The following is a 12,500-nucleotide window of genomic DNA, read 5'->3' on the forward strand; positions in this document are numbered from 1 at the left end:
GCCCACCTGAAGAGCAGCGCGGGCGCGGGCGTCCTGATAGATCGGCTCATAAAGAAGCGAATGAGACGTCCCCGTCTGCCGGGCGCGTTGCAACTGCGCCGATATTTCTCCCCGGCGTGCGTTGCGAGGCAGCTTTTGCAACGCACTGTAATGAAATCCAGATCTTAATTAGAGTCATTATTTGGGAGGTTTAACTCGAGGTAATTATGGCCGTGATGGGAGGTAAAACAAGGTGATTAGTGTAAAGCTTTTTTTTTCGGGGGGGGGAGGAGGAAAGATTGGGGGGGGAAGGGGAGAGGGGGAGAGGGGGGAGGGGTTAACGAGCTTACAGCCCCTCCTCCCCCCCCCCACCAACCTTTCACCCGGGCAGTGCTCTCTTAATTGCATTTGTTTACCTTCCTTCTCTCTCGTTCGCTTCTCGGCGGTCTTTCACTTCGGCGCCTTTGCGTTCGCTGTTCAAACCACTCCTTGCCCCCCCCCATCCCCCCCCGCCCCCTCCCCCCAGCCCCCCACGGCGACTGTTTAACTTCCCCCATCATTATTTGTCGTTATTATCTTTCTTTGCCTTTGTCCCCCCCTCCACCTCCTCCTCCCTCTCCCCCATCCCCTTCCCCTTCCCCTCCCCCTCCTCTCCCTCCACTTCCTCCTCCCCCTCCCCCTCCTCCTTCCCCTCCTCCTTCCCCTCCTCCTCCTCCTCCTCCTCCCACTCCCACTCCCCTCCCGCTCCCTTTCCCTTTCCCTTTCCCTTTCCCTTTCCCTCTCCCTCCCCCTCCCCCGTCTCCCCCGCGGGCTTCCTCTCCACCTTGCGGACTGACTGCTCGGAACGCCACGTCGCTTTCTCCACACAAGCACGTCCACTCAAGGGAAAAATCAGCTCGCCTCCTGAACTTTAAGGTAGTTTTGGAAGGCCGGGAAAGCTATGTGAAATCTGTTGTTTTTTCTTTCTTTCTTTTTTTCTTTGTTTATTTCTTTCTCTCTCTGTCTCTGTCTGTTTGTCTGTCTCTCTGTCTCTGTCTCTGTCTCTGTCTGTCTCTGTCTCTGTCTCTGTCTCTTTGTCTCTGTCTCTTTGTCTCTGTCTGTCTGTCTCTCTCTCTCTCTCTCTCTCTCTCTCTCTCTCTCTCTCTCTCTCTCTCTCTCTCTCTCTCTCTCTCTCTCTCTCTCTCTCTCTCTCTCTCTCTCTCTCTCTCTCTCTCTCTCTTTTGAGGAAGGTGTGTTTCGGTTTTTGTGTTGAAGGAAATGTCAATAGTATTGGGAAAGCCATTCGTTTTGTTACTGTTATTCTTAGATTCGTGTACAGTTGCACTAGGCGGTGCTATAGTGCTGTAACAGATCATTTACTTTCCATGTCCTGCGCTAAGAAGGGTGGTATTTCGTGATATTGTTAGCGTTCCTAAGTGATTTACATGTATAAGAAACGTATGAAATGTATAGTCCTAGTAAACATGTAATCGTCACGCTTATCACTTATCACTTATGAATTAATTATGACTTAGAAGTAGAACTACTAAAGATAAATATATATCACACACACGCACCCCCCCCACACACACACACACATACACACACGCGCGCGCGCCGAGAGGAAAAGTGAAAAGGAATGAATCGCAGATGGCGCAAGCAGGCCGCGTCTGTTGTAATGCACAGCCAACCTGTTATGGAGCATAATGTAACGCGCAAAGAAGCCAGAAAGTTTTTTTGTTTGCGCATGAAATTGCACGTTTTAGGGTGAACGCCATCGACCCCAAACAGACACGAGCAGACGAGCGCCGCCCCTGAAGAAGGCAAACCGCACAACTGCAAAGGCACGGTTGGCTCGCCGCTCGTGCATTCATGCCGTGCCTGTCCGGGAGGGGAGGGGCACGTGCTCCCTGATCTGTCGTTCCCTGCAAGGCATTAATCGACGCACTCGCTCCGGATTGAAACGGAGCAGGATAAGGACACGTGTAACAAGGGGACTCCATTCAAACGAAGCACGAAGTGTCAGAGGCGGGAATTCGGCGAGGACGTGGATGAGGGGAAGAACATTTGCGTTTATTGGCTGTGTTTCAATTAGGAAAGCGCGGCCGGGGGAGCCGGGGCGAGGGGAGGGGGACTGGCCCTCGACAGGAAACGCTTCAGCATGCAATGCGGAGGAATACTTAATTGACGAAGCCATGGAGGGGCCTGTTGGCGGAGAGGTTACCTAATTATATCCACACCGGGCTGAGCAGTTGGGCTGGTAATAAGCATGGACGAGGCGTAGGCTGCACGAGCCCGCGGCCAAATCGTGTTAATCAAGAGCAGAATCGTTACATTATGCTTGTCAGGGACCGGTACTAAAAAAACCCTAAAAGGTTCCCACTTCCTCACAGAAAGGCCCCCCAGAGTACGACGCAGCTGTAGTTGTTTTCCGTGTCGCGTGTCAGCCGCGGGAGATGAAGCTGTCGAACGCTGAATTTTTTTGTAAGGGCCCGAGGCGATGGCGCTCCCCCCCTCCCCCCTCTCCCCCGCTCCCGCTCCTTGCGCTCCCGCCTGCACCTTGCAAGACCTGCGATTCTTGCTTAAGAGTAAATATGCAAGAGGAGATTACAGCGTGCATTATTATGCTTGGCGACGGAGGGGGTCGGCTCCGGAATGACAGCCGCTGAGAGGTGGTGCCGCTCGCTCCTCGGCCGAAGGGGAAACGCGGACTGCCGTGGAGAAGGGGAGAGGGAGAGAGAAGCGTGGAAATAGGAAGAAAAAGCGAGAACGAAAAATAGATAGAGAGAGGAGAGAAGGTTCAGGGATAGAGAGAGAAAATAATCAGAGAGGGCGGGGAACTGGGAGAAAGGGAAATAGAGCAGGTAGGGAGGAAGAAGGGAGAGAGGGTTGAGACTGGAAGAAATAGTGAGAGAAAATGGAGGAAAGAGGGAAGAGAGACTGGAAGGAAAGAATGGGAAGACACACACACACACACACACACACACACACACACACACACACACACACACACACACACACACACACACACACACACACACACACACACACACACACACACACACAGAGAGAGAGAGAGAGAGACATTGACAGAGAAAGAAAGAGAAAGAAAAAGAGAGAGAGAGAGAGAGAAGTGGGGAGGGTCAGACTTTGTGTGTGAATGATCCTGAGTAGAGGCGGTGGCTGAGCTTGCATACTGAATAGTTATGAAAAGGTGAAGAGATCTGTGGATAATCATGTAACGGCAGGGGGAGAGAAAGGACGAAAGGGATAGCGAAAGACAAAGACAAACATGGATAGATGGATGGCAGGAGGGAGAGGAGGAGGAAATGACTGGAGCATAGAGGAAGAAGGCGGAGGGAGAGAGGGAGAGGAAAGAGGCGAAAGGAGAGGAAAGTGGAGGGGAGGGAAACCGCGAAGAGAAAGGAAGCAGTTGCAATAACAAGGAGGGGGACGAAGGGGTGGGGGGGAGGGAAGGGGAGGCGCTCGGAGTGTCGTATGGTCTCCCCTTTTAAGAAACAAGTTGAAGATTACTTCTTTACACTTACGCGGAGCCTCGAGGAAGTTGAGCGCGCGGCCGAGGCTTCGCGAATGGGATGAAATGGCCTTTGAAAAATGGCTCCCACCAACTTCAGCAGTCCATAAAATTTATTTGGGTGCAATAGCTTTCAGCGGTATTTCACACATGATTTACGGAACGAGGTCCATTGAGAGGCCGACTCAAGTGTCGTTTGTGTTCGAGCTGCTTTATTGCTCTCATTTACGTTCGCGTCATGGATCCTCGCTCTGGAGAACGGCTGTATTTATGTATCTGGCCGGATTGATGGCCGAGTTTAACACCGATGTCGCAATTTGAGCGAATTAATTGTTCGGTTGTAGGTCCCTTTAATTTTTGTTGCGCTTCTTCGTTGGGATAAAGAATCTCGGAGTTTCGCAAATCTGTCAGGTTTTCCGTTTTACTTCTTCTTGGCGGGGGGGGGGGGGGTAATCAGGAAGTCTGGTCGCTTTATATTCCGGTGAAAAAAAATGTGCTACAACCGTATTTTTCGTCAAGTGGTGAACATCGCTCTTGCGAACAGTTGCCCATTAACGTTAGCATTTTCGTGTTGACTTGGTGGTAGTAAAATGATTACTAATGTGTAGGATTAGTTAGTTTACTACTAATTTACGGTTACGGAAGAGTAGTCGCTCTATAAAAGTCTTACAATGAGCTGGGTATCAATGATCTCAAATCAGTTGCGTGTTGCGAGTAAAAAGTATGGAAGTATTAGATATAACTTTCCCTTCGTGAATTCTTCGTCATTACTCGTATGTTATCCAGAATAGCACATTTTGATCAATTTCGAACATTTTCATGAATGTTTATAACCCTGCGCCTGGTGTGAACGCGTGTAGGTGTCGCTGAGTGAGGGCTCATTCAGGCCGCGCGGAGATGGAACCCGCCGGAAGAACCTGCATAATTGCGCCGTCCATAAATAGACCTCAACAGGCCTGTGGGATCTCTCTCCTAATCTTAGTCATTTTCCTTTCTGGGGTTTAGAGGAGTATCGAGCGAGGGAGTCTTGCCCCCTCGCCTCCCTTCTCCTCCCGGTCTCCTGGGCCGCGTTACGTCACCGTCTCCTTTGTTTACCTTCGCGTGCGGGTCTCCACTGCATCGTCTCATTATCTCGACAAGAAGCTGGCAGACAGTGGGAGCTCCGGAAGCCATCTTTCCGGATGTTCAGGCAGGCAGTGGAAGAGGGAGAGTCTTTAATCTTGGTGAAGTGGCTCTTAAGATCTCTCTTTTACATCTCCCTTCTCCCAGCAGCGCCGTACCCTCGCCGCCTCGTCCGCAGCTCCTCAGAGGCGGCGCGTCGCCTGGCGGGACGTGCAGGCAAGCGAGGCGCTGCGGCCGGCCCCGCGTCGACGATTGACGCCGCGGCAGGAAGTTTCACTCCCGGCCGGAAGTCGGCGCACAATTGGCTAATGGCCTTCACTTTTTCCTTCTCCTGATTTATTACTCCTGATTCTCATCCCTACTAAACTTTCTCGTAAATGACACTCTCATATGGAGATCGCAGTTTCCAATGGGTGAGGGTTTTTTTCGGAGGAGTGGACGTTCACTGTGTTTGTTGGATGATTTGCGTGTGCGTCCATGCGTGCTTCTATGTATTCATGCATCCATGTGTGTGTGTTTGAATGTGTCTATGTGCTTGTATGTTTTCTTTTTCTGTGTGTATGTTCGTACGGCTGCCACACCCGGCCGCGCCATGACTTAAGACCATCGCAGCTGGGCATGATGGGAAGTTTGGGACACGAGTGAAGGATATTCCGAGACGCCCCTTCCCTTCGCTTCGCACCTCCGACTTTCAAATTAGCCAGAAGTGTGTTAATACCCGCCTCGAAGTTTGCCACACAACACACCGTAGTAACCCACCTCACAGATAATTTTCTTATATGCAAAGTAAATTGGGGACATATCCTAACTTGATTCAAACTATTGAATTCGACTACGTTCAGCCTGTATTTCCTCCCATCCACAGTACCTCCACTCCCGAGCTCTAACGGGAATCCAGTACATACCCTAATTGAATTCAATCTCTTGAATCCAACTAATTTAGTAATTTGTAAATTTCCGATTAGATTTTCCGCATCGTAGCGCGAGCGACCTAGAGCGTCTGTGTGCTCGTCAGGTCCCGGGTTGGGAGCCAGCGAGCGGACGAGCGCCTTTAGAACGGTCAGAATCTGGCTCTAGAGAGAAGGTCTTCTAGATAGGTCAGAATCTGGGTCTAGAGAGGTCTTCTAGAAAGGTCAGAAGCTAGGTCACGGGGCTAGAAAAGAATGTGTGTGTGTGTGTGTGCGTGTTTGTGTGTGTGTGTGCGCGCCTGTGTGTGTGCGTGCGTCTGTGTGCGTGTCTGTACGTCTTTGTGTGAGTCAGACACACGAACACACTGGCCGCGCATGGTGAGCTGGTGTTAAGTTAATGTGTAGGTAATCCGTCATGCTTTCTTGTTGACGCCGGTGTGTCACCTCCCCTTTCTCGTCTCTCTGTCTCCTCTTTCTTTCGTCCCCTTCTTTGTCGTGCTCATTTTCCTCGCCCTCTCTTTCAGACCCTCTTCTTCTTTACCCTCTTCGCGCACACGCCTCTCTTCCTCTATTCGCTTCGCTCCTCCCTCCTCTAGCATGCAATTTTAGCGATCCTTTCCTATTTCTTGTTTCTGTATACCTGCCTCTTTGCCAATTTCCTGGCTATTGTCAGCTCTCCCAAATTCTTCCCTCAAACCCGTCCTTCACTTTCATCCTTATTTATTTCCGTCTCCTTTGCGCACATTCTTCTGCTTTATATAGAGTTTGATTGCATGTTTTCCTCTCTCTCTCTCTCTCATTCTCTATCTCTCTCTCTCTCTCTCTCTCTCTCTCTCTCTCTCTCTCTCTCTCTCTCTCTCTTTCTCTTTCTCTTTCTCTTTCTCTTTCTCTCTTTCTCTCTTTCTCTCTCACTCTCACACGCACGCACCCACGCACGCACCCCCCCCACACACTCACACTTTTCCCTCTTCCTTCCTCTCTTTCATCCCTCCCTCTTTCCCCTTCTTCTCCTTTTTCCTCGCCGACCCCCTTTCTATCCTCTTCCGACCCTCCTCTTACCTTCTGTCCAGCATTTACTCTTCCTATTATGTTCCTTTTCGCGATAACGAAAGGCGAAGCACGGAAAAGGGATCTCCACACAAGAGCGGCTGCTTGCGCTGTGTGTACGAACATGTACGTATTCGACTATGCCTCCGCTGGCGTGTGAAGTCAGTTAGTTCAATTAGCGCAATGATACAAAGCGCAGCGTTGATGAAGAAGAGGCCGACGGGGCACCGGGGGGCAACGGCGCTCGCTTCATTATAGTATTGGATCATGCCGAGTTATGAGCGGGAGGCGACAGGTGCGCCGATGAGGGAAGGGGGTGGGCGAAGGAGAGGGAGATGGAATGGGAGGGAGGGAAGAGGAAGAGGGAGGAGAGGGAGAAGGAAAGGGAGAGGGGGGAGGAAAGGGAGAGGGGGAGGAAAGGGGGAAGGAAAGGGGGAAGGAGCCGGAGAAGGAAAGGGAGAGGGGGAAGGAAAGGGAGAGGGAGAGGAAGAAGGAAAGGAAGGGGGAGAGGGAAAGGGAAGGGGAAAGGGAGAGGGAGGGGAAGGAGAGGGAAAGGGAAAGGGAAGGGGAGAGGGAAAGGGGGTGGCGAAGCGAGAAAGAAGAAAGGGCCGGAAGGTAATGAGATTTGAACGCGAAGGAAATGAACTGGAATTGATAATCTGGAATGGGTTACAAGCAGATGAAGAGGGGAGCACGGAAGGGGCGAAGTGAAAGGGAAATGAAGGGGAGATGAAAGATGTGGACATAGTGTGCCCCTAGCAGCAGTTATGGATTAAGAGGCCATAAAAGAAAGAAACTATGCGAAGAACTTACGAAGGGATAATGGAGGGAGAGAGAGAGAGAGAGAGAGAGAGAGAGAGAGAGAGAGAGAGCGAGGACGAGTTTTATAAAGACAAAGAAGAGCGGAGGCAGAGAGATGAGAGGCGGGAAGATATTAGAAAGGAACTGATTTAAGGTGGACGGAGGAAGAAGGAAACGGCGACGAATATTGAAGGACGGCTTCGGGGAGAGCGGCAGGGAGAGAGAAGCGAAGACGAGAGAGAGAGAGAGAGGTAGAAGAAGAGAAGTCTTTCTTAGAGAAACGAGAGAGAGAGAGGTAGAAGAAGAGAAGTCTTTCTTAGAGAAACGAGAGAGAGAGAGGTAGAAGAAGAGAAGTCTTTCTTAGAGAAACGAGAGAGAGAGAGGTAGAAGAGAAGTCTTTCTTAGAGAAACGAGAGAGAGAGAGGTAGAAGAAGAGAAGTCTTTCTTAGAGAAACGAGAGAGAGAGAGGTAGAAGAGAAGTCTTTCTTAGAGAAAGCCGAAGAGTCGGGATGGGGCGACGGTGCTCTCGGGGAAAAAAAGAGGCTGCTTGGCGTGTGATTCAATTAAAAAAAAAACACTCATAAGGGCGGTGGCGAATGGACGGCGGCGCTGTGGGGGGAAGAAAACAGTCTCGGGCGTAAGAGAATGCGCGTCAACAAAGAACGAGTTTGGGGCCGAGTACGAGTTGCGAGGGCAGATAAGAAAATTATTTTCAGCTGAATAGAATCTGATTGTTACCTGGAAAGGAGAGGGAGATTTGGGGGTGGGAGGGAGAGAGGGGAGGAGGGAGGGGGACGGGAGGGAGAGAGGGGAGAGAGTGGAGGAGGGAGGGGGAAGGGAGGGAGAGAGTGGAAGAGGGAGGGGGAAGGGAGGGAGAGAGGGGAGAGAGTGGAGGAGGGAGGGGGAAGGGAGGGAGAGAGGGGAGGGAGTAGGATGGGAGGAAGAGAGGGAAGGAGGGAGGTGGGAGGGACGGAATAAGGGTACGAGGGGTAGAGGGAAAGGGGACGTAAAGAGGGAGGGACGGAAGGAAGGTGGAAGGGAGAGAGAGGGAAGAGGGAGGGAGGGAGGAGGGACAAAGGGAGAAGGCAAAGAGGGAAGGGGGGAAGGTAGAAGGAAGAGCCGAGGAGGGGAAGGAGGGATGAAATGTGGAAGGGAAAGTAAGGAGAGGCAAGAAAAGAAGGGAAAGAAGAGCAGGGAGAGAGGCAAGAAGAGAGAGAGAGAGAGAATGAGAGAGAAGGTAGAAGGGGATGAAGCTGGTAGAAAGAGGAAATTAGAAATAAAAAGGAAAGGGGAAAGCGGAAGGAACGAAGGGAAAGACACACAAGGGAGAAAAAAGGAATAAGGAATTTAAAGAGAACGTAGAGAGAGGGAGGGCGATAGATAGGGAGATGAGAGTAAAGACATTTATCTGGTGATGGAAAACGGATTGACTTCGAGCAAGCGATTATATGATTAGCATGCGATTTTGATCCGATTCGGCAAAAATGGAATGTACAGAGAGCAGTGTTGAATTGCAACATTTTTTTGCGAGCGAAGAGCGGATACGAGCGGAAAATTATTTTCAGTAAACGACGTTTTGCATATAACATATTTTTTTCATTTTTTTGGATTTTCAGAAAGGAACAGAACAGGTTAAAAAACAATACGTGAAATGTGCCTCACTTTATCCATACGCATGGACACATGCGTATACTCAGGCAGTCAGTCAGTCAATTATTCACTCTTACTCATTCACTCACTCACTCATTCACTCACTCACTCACTCACTCACGCACTCATTCACTTACCCAGTCACTCACTCACTCACCCACTCACTCACTCATTCACTCACTCACTCATTTACTCATTCACTCACTCACACTCACTCACTCACTCACTCAATCACTCATTCGCTCTCTCACTCACTCACTCACTCACTCACTCACACTCACTCACTCACTCACTCACTCACTCATTTACTCATTCACTCACCCACTCACTTACTCATTCACTTACCCAGACACTCAGTCTCACACACGCACACGCACACACACACGCACACGCACACGCACACGCACACACACACACACACACACACACACACACACACACACACACACACACACACACACACACACACACACACACACACACACACACACACACACACACACTGCGCGTCAACGTGGATGTTAATCGAAGAAAATATTGTTAGCTTGATATTGATTTTTTTTCTGTCTTTCTCTCTTTTTACGAAGAAGAAAGGCGGGCTGACACGTCCAATTTTATAATGGAGATATGGTCTTTCTTGACATGACAGTCGTTGGTATAAAGAAATGAGGCGGCGCTGCAGTTCTCACTTTTGTCTGTTTATGGAGAGAAGCAGGCGGTCCGGACGGAGAAGAGTGCCCGCAGAGAGTGTCTGGCACTGTCTTTGGCACTGGCACTGGGGCTGCTGCTTGAGCCTCGAAGGTCGAAGCGGAGGACGCAAGGTTCCAATGGAGGCTGTGTAAAGTACTGTTGCCACCCTGTCCAGCGCTGTGCTACCCCACGGCGCGGCCTCGCATTATTGTGGAATAATGGGAATAGGTGAATTTCGTTTCTATTTTGTCCCGGCGGAAGAGTCGAATTTCCTTGGCGGCGCCGTCGGGACTAGAATGCGCTAACCAGCTTCACCAATATTCCTGTCCTGTTATTAGAATTTCCACAAACTGTGTGTGTATGCTTGAGTGTTTTGTATTTTGTTTACGGTTTATTTCTGTTTTTCTGTTTTGTTTCAAATTTCTTATATCTTGGTATATATATATTTTTTCTTGTGATGCATTTATTTTTTTACGCGACAGGGAATATATTGAATCGTATGTATATTCATTTTTCTTTTTCTTTTAGCGAATGCCCCGGCTTCCGCGCAAAAAAAAAAAAGAAACTTGAATGTCAAAAGTCTACTTCTTCAATGCGACTTTTTCATTAAGAGAAACTTTTAACCATCCAGTCGTAAAAAATGTATTGTGTGCAGATGTGATCACATTTTGGAAAATGAAAACTTCCATTCATATTTCGGCCCAAGCTGTGTACTTTGGCATTTTATATTAATCGTTTAGATTTGGTATTTCATAATAATCGTTTAGATTTGGTATTTCATATTAGTCGTTTGGGTTTAAAGGTTGATACCGCAAAATAACGGCATTGAAAAACGCGCGTCGGTTCCGGCTCCTCTGTTCCCTTATCCTCAGGAAAGCGGACTTCGATAAGATTTCCACGGCGGTGACCGAGTGAGGGAAAGAGCTGCAGGGAGACGGCGATGCAGAAAGTTGAGAGATGTAGGATTAAAGTAGATGGGCGAGGATGGCGGAGGAGGCGAGCGAAGGGAGGCGAGAGATACGGCGCGGAGGCGGCAATTTCGAAGGGAGTTAAAGGCCGAGGGGAAAAACGCGGAAAAAGGTGCAGCCTGTTACAGGAGAATTATTATGGGAGGGGAGCTGGAGCCGGACGGCGGGGGCTGTGAAGTGCATGTCGAGGAAGGGTTTATAGAGTGAAGGACAGGAGCAAGATTTATTGTAAATAAGGGAGGGCGGAGGATATAGGGTGAAATCCCGCCTTACGAGAGTGAGACGAATGGCACCTCGGCGCCACCTGACGCGGAGGACGTCTTGCCTGCAGTCACCCGGGCGCAGAGTCACGCTCAGTTGGTCGTCTAATGAAGAGCTTAAGCGCAGTGGCGAGGCTGATGAGCCGCGGGTTTACGTTCCGCCATGTTGCTGTTTTCATTCTTCGCTGAACAGGTGAAGCTGACATGTTTTTTTTTTTCACTTTTCATTGTTTCTTGTTTCTTGTTGTAATCTTTATGCATATGTCTGGCGAAAGCTTAAATGACACGTATTTCTGCGCTAATAGATAAGCATAAATGCACATCAGTCACCGGCATCTGAAAGTTTGACTGATAGTGAGTAACTACGCTGCGTGTAAACATATGTGCGTGTGTGTGCCTGTGCGCGTCGTGTATTTACATGTCTTTGTGTTGTGTGCGCTCGCCGTGTACGTCCAGAATGCTTTTGCAGGAACTGATGGTGCGAAAGGCCTTTAAATATTTTGGAATTATTCGAGTGTCACTTCGAATACCTCAAAGTGAATCTATTCCAAAATTGCAAATCTGCAGCGGGGAAGAATCGAGCAGATATATAAATCTGTTCGGCGGAAAGTATATTTCGAAACGAAGGCCCGGTGCTCCAGCCTGGCGTCCGCCGATTGAAGGCTTGCACGTGCGCCGTTTATAGATGATGAACCTAAAAGTCAAGGTGAAGCTCCGTTCTGAAAGGCCCAGAGCGGCTCCGCACATGCGAGGAAAGGCCAGCTAATGTTGTGCAATTATTCTCGTTATTAGACTCGCCTGGCAGGAGGCTGCCATTATATGAAGACGGAGCTACAGTCTGGGATTCGTCTGCAGCGGGAGTCGCGGGCGCGTCCGGGCGAGGGCGCGGGGAGAGGCCCGTATATCATTAGCATTTTAGCAATATACACTTCCGTAAATGATGGCATGCAATATCGCCTGAAACTGGAGTGGAGGGATTATATTGTATTCGCATTTAATACTGCTGCGAGCGGAATATAGTTATAAAGTAGTATATTAGTACGTACGAGGGTGATGAAGAAGCGCGGCCATATTCCCCTGCGCTTAGTAATGAACTGCTCCCCTGGAGAAAGCCCTTCCAGATTACTCTTATTGAACTGCCGTCGTGGCAAGGTCCATCCTAATGAGAACCCACCTTCCGCGGACATTTAAAAAGGTCCGGTGTAATGATACTTTACGACAGCGTCCAATCAGGCAGCGAGCGATACCTGCTCTAGTATCTGATTGTGTCGCCTCGCGGGGAGCTGTGTCACGAATCACTGGCTGACGAAGGGGCGTAGCGAAGTGAACCCGTGAGGCGCCGCCTTTTCCGCCTGGGATCGCGAGTAAAATTGAGGCCGGCTTGCAGTACGATCGGATGGGAACGGATAAAAATTGCATCTGTGAGAAGAGGGGAAAGGGGGAAAAACAGGAAGAAGCGATGACAGTATATGAAGTGGGTGAAGAAGTTTAATAAGAATTGATACAAGACGGCGGCTGCAGGTGACATGATGAACCCCAAGGATTGAAGTTGGTTTTCACT

The 12,500-nt window shown here is 49.6% G+C and overlaps 1 protein-coding gene across 10 annotated transcripts in view; it reads left to right on the forward strand.

Moving 5' to 3' along the window:
* Positions 1-12,500, forward strand: part of LOC113800342 (serine-rich adhesin for platelets) — a 631,319-nt gene that overhangs the window by 375,138 nt on the left and 243,681 nt on the right. The window contains exon 1 of one of the 10 annotated variants that reach the window (XM_070132710.1): positions 10,951-11,132. The exons of the other annotated variants lie outside the window; for them this stretch is intronic. Coding sequence (XP_069988811.1) covers positions 10,966-11,132 — 167 coding nt within the window. The 5' untranslated portion in view covers positions 10,951-10,965. Of the gene's footprint in view, positions 1-10,950; positions 11,133-12,500 lie in introns of those variants that run through there. 10 annotated transcript variants of the gene reach the window in all.

The sequence above is a fragment of the Penaeus vannamei genome, chromosome 18 (assembly GCF_042767895.1).
Source record: "Penaeus vannamei isolate JL-2024 chromosome 18, ASM4276789v1, whole genome shotgun sequence".
Lineage (NCBI taxonomy): Eukaryota > Metazoa > Arthropoda > Malacostraca > Decapoda > Penaeidae > Penaeus > Penaeus vannamei.